The sequence below is a fragment of the Sinocyclocheilus rhinocerous genome, unplaced genomic scaffold (genome assembly GCF_001515625.1).
Source record: "Sinocyclocheilus rhinocerous isolate Xijiao unplaced genomic scaffold, SAMN03320098_v1.1 scaffold880, whole genome shotgun sequence".
In the NCBI taxonomy this organism is placed as follows: domain Eukaryota; kingdom Metazoa; phylum Chordata; class Actinopteri; order Cypriniformes; family Cyprinidae; genus Sinocyclocheilus; species Sinocyclocheilus rhinocerous.
This window is the reverse complement of record NW_015666969.1, coordinates 27,663-41,205: the sequence shown is the minus strand read 5'-3', so window position 1 is coordinate 41,205 and position 13,543 is coordinate 27,663. Positions and strand designations below refer to the sequence as shown.

The 13,543-nt window shown below is 35.6% G+C and overlaps 1 protein-coding gene and 1 pseudogene across 1 annotated transcript; both read left to right on the top strand.

The window, feature by feature from the left end:
• The first annotated feature begins 260 nt into the window (after positions 1-260).
• Positions 261-2,590, top strand: LOC107733314 (ras-related protein Rab-33A-like). The gene is made up of 3 exons (XM_016544885.1): positions 261-321; positions 435-794; positions 1,704-2,590. The coding sequence occupies exons 2-3, from the start codon at positions 531-533 to the stop codon at positions 2,148-2,150; spliced, it is 711 nt and encodes a 236-aa protein (XP_016400371.1). The 5' UTR covers positions 261-321; positions 435-530; the 3' UTR covers positions 2,151-2,590.
• Positions 2,591-6,716: 4,126 nt separating this feature from the next.
• LOC107733316 (selenoprotein T2-like) lies at positions 6,717-10,896 on the top strand (annotated as a pseudogene).
• The last annotated feature ends 2,647 nt before the right edge of the window (positions 10,897-13,543 follow it).

The window sequence follows — 13,543 nt, the reverse complement described above, 5'->3', positions numbered from 1 at the left end:
ATAAACTACATTTGGGCATTTTATAATACTTCTGTGGATATTTTGGTGAAAGTAACTCAAAAGTAACTCAAAAGTAGTGTAACGCATTACAATTCAGAGACAGTAATATTGTAATGTAACTAATTACTTTCAAAAGACAGTAACTAGTAATATATAACGTATTACATTTTGGAAGTAACTTGCCCAACTCTGTTTGTATGTACTGCAATAGCATACAAGTCAACGTGTAGAGTAAATAAAGACCGAATTTTCATTTTGGGGTGAACTATCCCTTTAAATTTAACCAGCGCAACCATGTTGTCACAATTTTTCGACACAAAGGTAAAGTACAATTTATTTTTCAACTATTATTTTTTAACAAACCTATTTTTAATTGCGTTAAAAGTACTGCATCAGTTGGCATACATACACTTAAACTCCCTGCATCTGTAAAGGGAGTGGATTTGCCATCCCTTCCCCCATCACCACCACCACCATCATCATCACCGCCGGACCAGTGAACACCAGGCTCGGTACATCATTTCACCGTGATGGCAAATGAATTCCCAAAAAACAGAGAAGGAACTGCCAGCTCACGCCATGCCAACCTCACGTCGTCTCTAGACCTGAGCACGTCCCTAGATCACAGTGTGCAGACGCGGATTTTTAAAATCATTGTCATCGGGGACTCAAATGTGGGCAAGACCTGTTTAACCTTCCGCTTCACCGGCGGAGCCTTCCCCGGTAAGACCGAAGCCACCATCGGCGTGGATTTCAGGGAGAAAGCCGTGGAGCTCGAGGGCGAGAAAATAAAGGTGGGATTTATTGTTGGGGTTGGTCTTGTCACGAAGGCCGATATCTCGTTGTATCACGACTGTATTGTGTGTTTCAGTGTAAGTGTGACAGCAGCATCACGAGGAAGCTCAATGTTTACATTCCGAGTAATCACATTAATGACCCTTTCCGATGTGTTCCGCATGTTGCATCAATTAGGCGTAGTTTCTTTCAAGACGAATCCAAAATACGTGTCATAATGTCGACAGTTTAATTCAATTTTTACTTTGTCTAAGATGTTCATTACCTGGTCCAAACTGTTAATTAGCTGGTTCAAACTGTCTTGATCTGGTGGAAGCTGATACAGTTTATTTTATGATTATCTACTGTAGCTTGTCATAACAACATAAGGTGGATTTCAAAAGCTTATAAACCGCGTAGACCACCTAGAAACTAACACAGCTACATGTGTAATCTTAAATAAACTAGATTGTTCAGTACAGATTATATGGTATTGTTAACCTTATATTTTCTTTTTTTTCTTCTTCTTTTTATTATTATTCATACAACACAATACAATAGATTGGTGAAAAGAACATAATATGCATGCATAGATAACACATTATTTATCTATATCTACGTATCTGTGTGTGTGTGTATATATGTTTGTGATTTGAAATCAGTCAGCTGAGTTCATTTAACCCTTTAATATATAATTTATTCAATCACAATCGTAATGTTTCTTTATGTTTTATGATGAGTAAAGTTCAAAGTTATGACCCATAGTCATTTGGATTTAACCTTGAATAGTTAAAAAAGGCTTTTTAAAGATGTTCAAAGTAGATTTGTTTATTGTCATTCTAATCAGTTTCTTTCTGGTGGATCAGTTTTCTCATTAAATTTCTCTGCAACCTTGAAATTTGTTGTTTGTCTTGTTTCTTCTCTAACAGGTACAAGTATGGGACACAGCGGGCCAGGAGCGCTTTCGGAAGAGCATGGTGGAGCACTACTACCGCAATGTGCATGCCGTCGTATTTGTATATGACGTCACAAAAATGGCCTCATTCCAGAATCTAAAGACCTGGATTCAGGAGTGCAACGGGCACAGGGTGTCATCCTCGGTGCCTCGTGTTCTGGTGGGTAACAAATGTGACCTAGTTGACCAGATCCAGGTCCCTTCCAACACTGCCCTCAAGTTTGCCGATGCCCATAACATGCTACTGTTTGAAACATCAGCCAAAGATCCCAAGGAGAGCCAGAATGTGGACTCCATTTTCATGTGCCTGGCATGTCGTCTAAAAGCCCAAAAGTCCCTGATCTACAGAGACGTGGAGAGAGAAGACGGCAGAGTGAGGCTGACACATCTGCCCGACCCTAAGAGGAACTGCCCGTGTTGAGGACCTTAAACTGTGAAATTATTAACATTGATAATTCACAATGCAAGGATGTGCCTGCAACTAATTTTAGTTACTTTATGACAGCTGCTCCATGAACTGAGTGTGCTTATCTATCATGTTCTTTTTTTCAATTACACCATCACTAAAAAGGCAAATCCAACTAAACCTGTCAAGAACAAGTTCAAGTCACCTCAAAATCAAAAGAAAGAAATGAGAAATGACGTTTTGCTGACAGAAAATGATGCCTTTTAAGACATCATCAAGCCTTTTATTTTCATGACAATTAAGCACACTTTCCCCATTACTGCAATGAAAATCATTACCGTAATGCAAAGTATTTATATATATGTACTTCCTTTCATTTATGCTGATTTAAATAAAAAAAATTGTATTACAGTAGTGAAACTCTAATGACAATCCGTTTTAAAAACATCTAAACTCACCCATTAAAAGTAAAACAGCCAAAAGCATTATTTTGAGATTTTTGGTGAGAAAATGTGTTGAATTTCCATAAAAAAATGTCAAAGTGCAAAAAATCACTGATGGCCCTATAATATGTTTCATTTTATTAAAGGGGTCATATGATGTTGCTAAAAAGAACATTATTTTGTGTATTTGGTGTAATGAAATGTGTTTATGCGGTTTAAGGTAAAAAAAAACACATTATTTTCCACATACTGTACATTATTGTTTCTCCTCTATGCCCCGCCTTTCTGAAACGCGTCGATTTTTACAAAACTCATCGGTCTGAAAAACGAGGTGTGCTCTGATTGGCCAGCTATCCAATGCGTTATGATTGGCCCGGCACGACGAGACAAAACCAATAAAACCCATTACAAACGAGGCATTTGTTGCATCCAGTGGGGACATAATTACTGATTATAATGACTTATACTGTCTTGTTACGCGTTGCCACATCGTGACGTAGACATGTGGGTGCGTGTTAGAACGAGCCGTTTTAGGTAGGCGTGGTTAACTCTTAACTTTTATAAAGAATATCTCTTTGGATTTGAGACTTTAGTCTTTGCAACTTTACAGATCTTCTTTATGCACCAAGAGCTTGTAACACTCCAAAGAGAAAGGAAAAATTGAAATCGCATCATATGAGCCCTTTAATGTGTAACAGATATATTTTAAATCCCTCATGCTTAATTCTGGGCACACTTTACCACTTAAGTAATCTTTAAAGGTCTGAAGAAACGTGACATTTGTTGGATTTACAGTAATTTGTTTCTGTCACACATTTGTTTGGATTCATCCATCAGCATACAATCAAGTTCAGATATCGTTTAGTGGATTAAAATATAACATCTCCAACATAATTGGCTGAAGGTCTTAATAGCCTTGTGATTACTCACTGTTAAAAAAATTCTAACATTTCTTCCTCACTAAGTGCATGGATACATTTGAAACCCGTTCAAATTATGAAACTATTAAAACATATTCATTTAATGATGATTAGCATTAAATAGTGACCCAAATGTTAATGTAATCTGATAACACTTGCTCATAATTCAACTCATGTTTATTCCCAAGCACCTTGGGAAAGAGTGTAACTAAGTTTTATGTAGCATCGCAGTATTTCACCAGCTTAAGGTGGTTCTTCCAAATGCATAAACACTCAAATATATTCAAAAGCAAGGTTCAAACAGGCCAGTGGTTGTTACATTTTTATTCAAAAGAACCAGAAAATAATGATTTTAACTTGACATGAGTTTTTCTGTGGAAGGGGTTGCTGATAATGTGGAAATGCTGATTATGGGAATGCGCGAGTGCAGTTTGGTGCCCCTGTGATTGTTTTTGTTTTGTTTTGATTGTGTGTAACCTCTATCCACTGCTTATTCTGTTGTTTCCGTTCTACAGGAGAAGTTGCCGTTTTCTGTGTGGTTTCAAATGCTTTCAGATTCATAGGAGAATTCTCTGGTTTCAACAGTGTTAGCCGTATATCTGCTGAAGAGATTGAAGCCTTATGATTTGTCTTGTTTTGTGCCCTTGTATGCTGTGCGACATGTTACAGATGTACAGTGGGTACGGAAAGTATTCAGACTGGTGGCAGCATCATGCTGTGGGGGTGTTTTTCAGCTGCAGGGACAGGACGACTGGTTGCAATCGAGGGAAAGATGAATGGGCGAAAACCTTCTCCAGAGTGCTCAGGACCTCAGACTGGAACTAAGGTTTACCTTCCAACAAGACAATGACCCTAAGCACACAGCTAAAATAACGAAGGAGTGGCTTCTCAACAACTCTGTGACTGTTCTTGAATGGCCCAGCCAGAGCCCTGACTTAAACCCAATTGAGCATCTCTGGAGAGACCTAAAAATGGCTTTCCACCAACGTTTACCATCCAACCTGACAGAACTGGAGTGGATCTGCAAGAGGGAATGGCAGAGGATCCCCAAATCCATGTGTGAAAAACTTGTTGCATCTTTCCCAATAAGACTCATGGCTGTATTAGATCAAATGGGTGCTTCTACTAAATACTGAGCATTTTTCAGTTTTTCTTTTTTAATAAATTTGCAAAAATGTCAACAATTCTGTGTTTTTCTGTCAATATGGGGTGCTGTGTGTACATTAATGAGGAAAAAAAATTAACTTAAATGATTTTAGCAAATGGCTGCAATATAACAAAGAGTGAAAAATTTAAGGGGGTCTGAATACTTTCCGTACCCACTGTATGTTTGATTTTGAGCACCAAATCTCAAATATCCCGAAGCACTGAATGTTTTATTAGCTGAGAAATGCTTTAAAACATTAACAGTTATTGGAGTTAGCATAGAAGCATAGAAGCTTTTTGAACTGATGAAGTGATTTTCCAATGTACAACACAATGCTGTTAATTATTATTTATGCTGAAAAGAGCATAAATAAACTATTTTTAAACTAAGCGTGCTGCATTTGTAAAATCCTCTTCAGCAGAAATTGTTCATTGATTAATTAAGGCAAGTATTAACAATACCAATAGACAAAGAGCACGCAACAATAATCATCCTGCTGTCATAAATAAATATAGAAATTTACAATGAACAAAGAGGAGTTAAACATGGATTTTTTGAATGTAGAAGGGCTCATTTTTCACTGTACTAAATATAAACCAGTGCAAAAAGACTAAATAAATCTTACCTAGAGTGCTTATGTAATCAGTTTTATGTTCACATAAATACAGGCTGTAGAATATTAGACTGCTACACACACTGTAAAAAATGACGGTGAATTTAACGGTAAAAGACTGTAAAAATGCTACAGTAAAAACCTGTTAAATGGTTAATGGTAAATTCCCCTACTATATACGGTGAAAAACTGTATTGGACATTAATTTTACAGTAGTATACCGTTTTTGGAAGTGAAAAATACCGTATAATTTACAGTGAATAACCGTAAATTGACATTCCCAGAATTCCCTGCGTTACATTTCAAATTTGATGTTTTTTGTTGTTGAAATAACTGTTTCTTAGTTTTTTCTTATCAGTTTTGTATATTAGGGTTGTGTGTTACACCTAATGTTGTTAAATTAATGTTTATTGCATTATTTCAGTTTCATGTGTGTTACCATGATGGTGTTTAGTGTGTGTGTGAATGAAACTGTGCACCTTCTATATATGTTATTATTTAAAAGCTGCTTGTGCTGGGCTTTGGTTCATCATGTGACTTTCTTATCACCACCTGCTTTTTGTGGTTATCAGTGTATTACAAAGGTACAAAACTGATTTCAGTACTTCAATAGGTTGGTATATTAACATTATATCAGTTAATGAAATGACGGTATTTAACTGTAAATTTAAGTTAAAACCGTAAAACCTAAAACGTTGCTACCGTATTTTTTACGGTAAAATTCCGGCAACCACAGCTGCCGGTTTTTTACCGTAAATTTTACGGAATTTTTTTTACAATGCACATTCACAGGCCATACATTTATACTTTAGTCAAAAGTGCCTATAGGGTTAAGATATACTCTCAGTGTCTGATGAAAATTACAAAACATTTAGTATTTATTGCATTTTAGAGGCATAATTTAAGGTATTTGCATACCTATTGAATAATGTGTTCCAGAAATATGTTTGAATGTCATATTTTAAAGTTAAACTCATAATAATTACATTTGCTGCCTCTAACTGCGAAAGCAATGTATTACAAGTACAAGATGCTGCAACTCATAATCATGAAAATTCACAGAAAAAACCTAATTAACAGACAAATTAATATACACATTCTCTTAAGATCATTAGCTGAGGAGAGATGGGCTATAACAATTAGTTTTTCTCCACATAGCTTTTTGCACAGTATGTAGCCTAATTTATGTGCCGTGTAAAAATGAGGGGGGAAATGTTGTTGTAACTATTGCCTCTTTAAAAAAAATATCATACATACTTTAATTCATCTTTTATTTACAATATATATTTGTACTAAATGTTCATTCCTCCCCTGGCATGTAGTACTGATGAACACGTGTTGTGCTGGAGCCAAAAACCTGAAATGTGTTGCTGACACACTTCACCAGTAGATGTCGCTGTTTACCACGCTCTCCATCATGACGCAGCGTGGGAGACTTTTATTTTGAAACATATTTTGGTCACATTACCCTGGTTCGTGTTTAGTTCCGCGGCGGCGGTAACTGCAGCGGGAGCAGGGCTGTGAGTGCGGTTCTGTCGCTGTGGACGGGGCCGGAGATGGCGGAGTACAGTCAGGCGGGTATATTAACGGCCCTGCTGCTGTTTACTGCGCTAACCGTGAGGGATATTTATGTGGGCCGCAGCAGCATGACTCAACAGGACAGCACTGGACCCGACCTGCACACACAGAGACAGAACAAACACACATTGTACACGGGTCCGGTTCTCAAGTTCCAGTTCTGGTGAGAAACTCCACAGACGCTGATGTTATTCAGTGGTTTTACTGTCGGTTTAAAGCCCACAGGGGATGCTAAGCTAATACGGCTAACGTAGCATGCCTGAATGTGTTAAAATAATACATAGTATAATATTTAAGTTGATAAATGTGCTTTAAAATAACTATATCGTGGGTAATAAATTCATTTGCATTATAAGTGGAATTAATTGAAATAAATTGGACCATTTTTTTGTCATGAGATGAATGTAAAAAACGCCCCAATTTACCTTGTTAATGAATTCATAAGACAACCTTTTTTTTCCCAACACATTCGTTTTTATTTATGTACGTAATTAACATCTTTGCTGCGAAAACTGCTCAGGATATCTTGCATTAATGTGTCTAATTGAAATGTGTCGAATTGAGCAGATTATTGTAAATCTGCTTAAAGCTCGAGTGAGATTAACGTTACATTGCCCTGTAAGAACACAACATACCGAAGACAATAGTTTAGAGGGACTTGTTAGACTTGTACTGAATATTTAAAATCTTCCTTTTCTGAATGAATAGATCTGTGGTTTAATGTTATCCAAGTGAGAGTGGTTTTAAATAATTTTGTAGCGTTTTTTTTCTCAGATGTAAGTTAGTACATATTACTGAGTAAACATATTTTAATCAATACTGTGCTAGTGACTTGTAACCTAGTTCAAGCAATTGTAAATACATTTTTATATTTAACATTATGAGGTAAAAAAATTTATAAATGTGCGTGGATGTAGTATGCTTTTATAAAATAGGTTGAGTATTCATTTCATATAGACTTGTGTTTGTGGTTGTCATATCAATGACTGTTTCTGAAATGATTTATCACCGTCATTAACTGTGTGTTTGTTTTCAGTATATCCTGAGGGTACAGTAAGGTGTTCCAGGAGTACTCCCGGTCTATCAGCCAGCTGTACCCGGACATCCGAATCGAGGGAGAGAATTACCCTCCCAAACCCATCAACAAGTGAGTGTGTTTTTCCAGATGTTGTGGAATTGGCCCTCTGTCAGACAGTGGTTTAGTCCTGACTTTAACTTGTCATGTGTCTTCCTCTACAGATACACTGGAAATTTCATCTCCTACTTCAAACTGCTTGCCATCGCCTTGATTGTGACAGGACAAAATCCTTTCCAAATGTTTGGAATGGACACTCCAAGAATATGGTCCTGGGGACAGGAGAATAAGGTAATGTTGGTGTAGAAGTGCTTGGACTCTAACCTGATTTTATAATGGAGATTAGGCTGAAGATAAACGTACACTGTGACTGTGTCGTAGTTGAACTGACGCAAATCCTTTTTTGAGGAATGAGCAGCATTTCAGAGCCATAACCGTGTCATTGAGTGTGAAGGGCATGCCTGGAATTGGGGGAATGTGTATGATGACGTAGTGATTGTAAACACCTGTGTTAAAGACGGAAAATCAAAATTGACTGTATTTGTGATTAAATTGAAGTAGCATCAGATTTTTTCTTCTGTATCGAGTGAAACAGACTCTTAAGAAGAGAAAAATACATTGCAAAACTGCATTTTCTCCACTTGTCTGCATGTTGTTTTTAATAACCTGGAAGAAAATGTCTTACATTTGATTGGGTATGTTTTGCAGATATTCTCCTGCCTCATGGCATTCTTCCTTAGTAACATGTTGGAGACCCATTTTCTCTCGACAGGAGCTTTTGAGATTTCATTGAATGGTAATGTCATTTGGATGGCCTCTACAGTTGGGGGGGAAAAATGAAAGTATGTGAACATTGTATGTATGTCAAAGAAGCATCACTATTTCTCTCTGGTTTATTAGATGTACCAATTTGGTCCAAGTTGCAATCAGGATATGTGCCCAGCATTCAGGAGCTTTTCCAGATCTTGGATAACCACCTTAAGATGAATCAGGTCGACAAGATCAACTTTCCCTCACCGTAGTGCTGTTGTTTTTGCCAAGAGACGGGTGAGTGGTGAAACCTGTACAATGATGGCAGCATGTATGTCACAGCATGTACAAACATAGCAGGTGTTTAACAATAACTTTGTTGTTGTTTTCAGTACAGGATTGTCTCTAGGCTTAGAGGTTATTTGCAAATTTTGGTTCTGTTGCTAAAATAGTATTTCAGTGTTGAATTTACGATACTTAATTACAATACAATAATTTTTCAAAAAAGTAATGTTTATTTGTTATGCATGTTTATTAAAAACAAGTTTTGTAATAACCAATTGTTCTGGTCCGGACCTTTGACACTGATGAAAATTCAGATTTGGACCTTTGAATGTAGACTTTGAGAACCCCTGGTCTAGAGTCTTGTGTCTCCAATGTATGTACTTCAGTAGGGCTGCACAATTATGACAAAAATCATAATTGTTTATTATTCCCTTGGAATTGGAATTGCGATTATTAATTGCAATTATCACAATTTACATTGAATGATGTTTTGAATAGATTTATACCATTGTTACCATTGAAGCAACTGCATGCCATATTATTATATAAACAATTCTTCCTGAAAAATTGTTATTGCTTTTCTATAGCGTTAAGCCTCAAATGTCAATTATACATTGGTTTGGTTTCTTCTTTAAATTAAAAAAAAAAAAAATATGCATGTTATTATAATGTTATTCAAAAACTAAAATTAAAACAATGGAAAAACCCTAGAGAGAAGAGAAAGAAAAAAAAACATATATATATATATATATATATATATATTCATAGTAGTTAATGTTATACTAAAATGGAAAAAAACTTAAGATAACCTGTAGAAAGAAAAAACACACAATTGCGCGTTTGAATGATTGCTTAATTTTGGCATTAGTAATTGTAATCACGATTAGAAATTCAAATAATTGTGAAGCCCTATACTTCAGTAAAAACTATTTAAAAAACGGCTTTTGTCAAACTACAACGCTGTGTCGAACAACATGCATAATTCAACACAACAGCAGCGATAAGTGTCCTAATGTCCTCTGCAGGTCTCCGGAGCTGTTTGTCTGGTCAGTGGGACTGTGGACTGTGGCATAATGAAGGCCTGCGCTGCAAACAGCACGCTGTTGGCACAGGCTCGATGCTCGGCCACCACACACACTCTTTCTGCCCAGCGACACACCTTTGGATCGACTACATCTCTTCAGAGCATTAAACGTGCATTCATAGTGTGAGAGTCATGTGTGAACTAAAGGCACTACAATTAATTTTTATGCTGAAGGTTTTTTTTTTTTTGATCAGGGTTCTTTTTGTAAGAAGTGCTTTCAGCTGAAATTGAATGGAATGTTCCATGTTTCTCAAGGGCAACTGTGATGTTTTCTTAATGTACATGTCTTTTAATGACCTTTAACATGATTATTTGTTTGCACTGGTGTAGACTGTACTGTACTCGGGGTGTTGGACTTTTTTAATTAGTGGGAATGTTTGCGTACTGCAGAAACATGCAGTTTTGTTAGAGTTTGCTAGATGACTTTTTTTTTTTTTGATGCTTGAAATTGTTAATTTTTTGTCATGTTTATCACAGGTTTGCTGGTTAGATTCATAAGTACAGCATGTGCTTGTGGAGGGAATTAAGGCCAGATCTTCCTCCCTTCTGCTTAAACTTTAACCGAATACATTAGCACTGCCAGAGTAATCTGTGAAATCAGCGTAACTCTTCAGATCGCTGCAGTCGTCTTGATGGTGTGATTGAGTGTTGCATATCAGAAGATGTGAATGGTATTTCCAAAGATTCCCGCTATTTTTCCAGCTCTCCATATAGATGTGACGGTAAACAGTGTACCCCTTACATTTTAGTGTACCTCTCTGTGAATTTGTAACAAAAGTGATACTAATAGTAGGGATTAAGTTGCATCGAGAGAAGACACTTTACTCTTATTTCACAGTGATGTAAAATAAAGATTAAAATATTTAAAAAAAGTTGTGATTGTGAATTGTTCCTAATCTATTTTCATGTCATTGAGATTAACAACAACAAGATTGTTAATGTTTGTGTGTGTGTGATTGTACTCCACTCTCTTAAGCCTTCTCAGGTTTTGTAGTCTATTGTGATAGTTGTGCATGGATTACCGGTTTATCCTGAGCAGTTTACGGTTCTCTTCTATTTTATTTCTTCTTTTTATTATTTTATGATTTTAGGACTGTTTACTGATTCTGTAAGCGGCATGTTAGCACAACTGTATCATGAAACTGAACCATAGGCTTACAAAGCTAATCTTGGAATAGTTAACATAAGGGTCATAATCATTCATCATGTCTTGAGTATCTAAACTTAAAGCAAAATGGAAGGAATGAACATACAGTTCTTCACTACAAAAAAATATGTTGGTTTGGTCACCGTCCCACCTGTGGGACACTAATCTTGGAATAGTTAACATAAGGGTCATAATCATTCATCATGTCTTGAGTATCTAAACTTCAAGCAAAATGGAAGGAATGAACATACAGTTCTTCACTACAAAAAAATGTTGGTTTGGTCACCGTCCCACCTGTGGGACGCTTGGCGCTCTTTTTCTTCTTGTCCTTTTTATCTATCAAATCATTTAGTAATCATCATAAAATAGATGTCATTTGAAAGCTTAGAAGCCCAAGATTCATCCTGTGAAAACCATTTTGAAATCGGACATTGCGTTACCATGGAAATGGTACTTTAAAATCTTTTGGCGGTCTCCTCTCCCTAAGTGGTCAGTGTCAAGTGTCATATTACAAAATGCATTACGGTCTTTTAGAATCAAACCTTTTTATAATCTTGACAAATAACATATCATTGGAAAGGTCTGAGCCTCAGGATTCCATATTTGGTGGTTATTTTGAGATATAAGTAATATTGACAGAGAAATCTAGACATTTGTGACAGAAACATGCATAAAAAAATTCAATGGAGTTTGGATGGCTGTTTGTGGTATAACGCCCTAAATAAACTCACAGGAACCTCCCATTTTTTTCATATCAACTTCAAATTTGGAACATAGCTTATTTAGACATAAGGCTTTAATTTTATACCAATTTTAGAGTAAAACCTGTTATGTAAAATATTTATTATATATAAAATACAATTAATATAGTGTATTTTATTTACAGTAAATTTAAACTTCTATAACTTTTTGATACTTTTTTTGACAATTTTTTGCAATCTGCTGATTTTCTTCAAAAAGAGACCAACCGTAGGTCTGTATTCCAAAGTGTTACAACAATTTAAGTTTGGATAGTGCACTTTCATGCCTATTTTAAAAAATGGGGGGTGACAGTTAAGGGGTTAAGTTGCTCTTTAAGGTGTGTGTGTGTGTGTGTGTGTGTGTGTGTGTGTGTGTGTTTGCGCACTAAAAACTGAACATTCATGTACAACTGTACTTCACAATTGTCTGTGTAAGACCAGAAAAAAAAGTGTTGCTGAGGAACATACTACATATATTAACTCATGTTTTGAAGACATCTTTCAGCTTTGAACTAGGCTCTTGTCTGATTTCATCACATGACATCAGGCCCATATATGTGGGCTATTATTTGTGAAAGAAGAATACAGAATATGGTATATAGTATAGTGTCTCTGCTTTGTTGTACAGTTCACATTTTCCCTAATATTACTGCTGTCATCTAACAAGACTAACTGCCCCATCTAACAAGAGTGGTAGAGCTTGATAAACAGGGAGAAGTAATGTGGTGGTCAAAAAGACTTCATCTTTAAGCACTCAAAATCCTTACCAGTACTAGCCACGGAATTTGAATATCAAAACTGATTCAATTTTCTAATTATGTGCATCTCCACTGCTTCTCCTTTAGCCTTTTTAGCTTCTAGATCAGGGTTTTTCAATCTTTCAGATGCCATGGACCCCCAAATATGATCATCTTTGTGCGTAGGACCCCCAATCTACAATTTAAAAGGCATAGTTTCTTGTATAAAGACCCCATTTTCACTGTGAAAAATTAATATTATAAATATGTCTGAAATATTATTTGGAAAGTTTTAGGATTAAGGTACTTTTTCCCCCCTACTCAAAGTACCGTACTGTTAGATGCATTTATATACAGTATTGTAATCAATTTTATTTTATCTATTAAATCCTATTTTTAAATTATTAATTGATTACATTTAAATTTTTTATTCTGTTTTCCTCATAGCTGGTAGCTATTACATAATAAATGGAGACAGAATCCTTTTTTCTTATTTATTCATGATATTGCAAAATCTTTTTTTTAAATATGACACAAATAAATGGAATTTAAAGACAGATTATTGATTTATTATTTAGTCATTTAGCAGACGCTTTTATCCAAAGCGACTTACAAATGAGGACAACAGAAGCAATCTTAGTATTAAAACAACTAAAAACAGATCCAAAACTAAAAGCTAAAACTTTATAAATACTACTTATACACATTTGAAAAATAAAGAGATTAAATAAAAATGACAAATGCATACAACAAAATTTCAAAACTTAACAGATTAAACTTATTAGTTATTAAACTAGACTTAAAATATTATATTATACTTTTTTTAATAGTCCTATTATCCTATATCGTTATTTTCCTCCATTTTCTGTCCATGTTAGATGCTTGTTTT

What these genes read in the sequence shown, in the direction of transcription:
- LOC107733314 (XM_016544885.1), top strand. Translation starts at nt 531, where the DNA reads ATGGCAAATGAATTCCCAAAAAACAGAGAAGGAACTGCCAGCTCACGC. An exon ending in TCGAGGGCGAGAAAATAAAG is followed by an intron (nt 795 to 1,703) that starts GTGGGATTTATT and finishes CTTCTCTAACAG; the next exon opens with GTACAAGTATGGGACACAGC.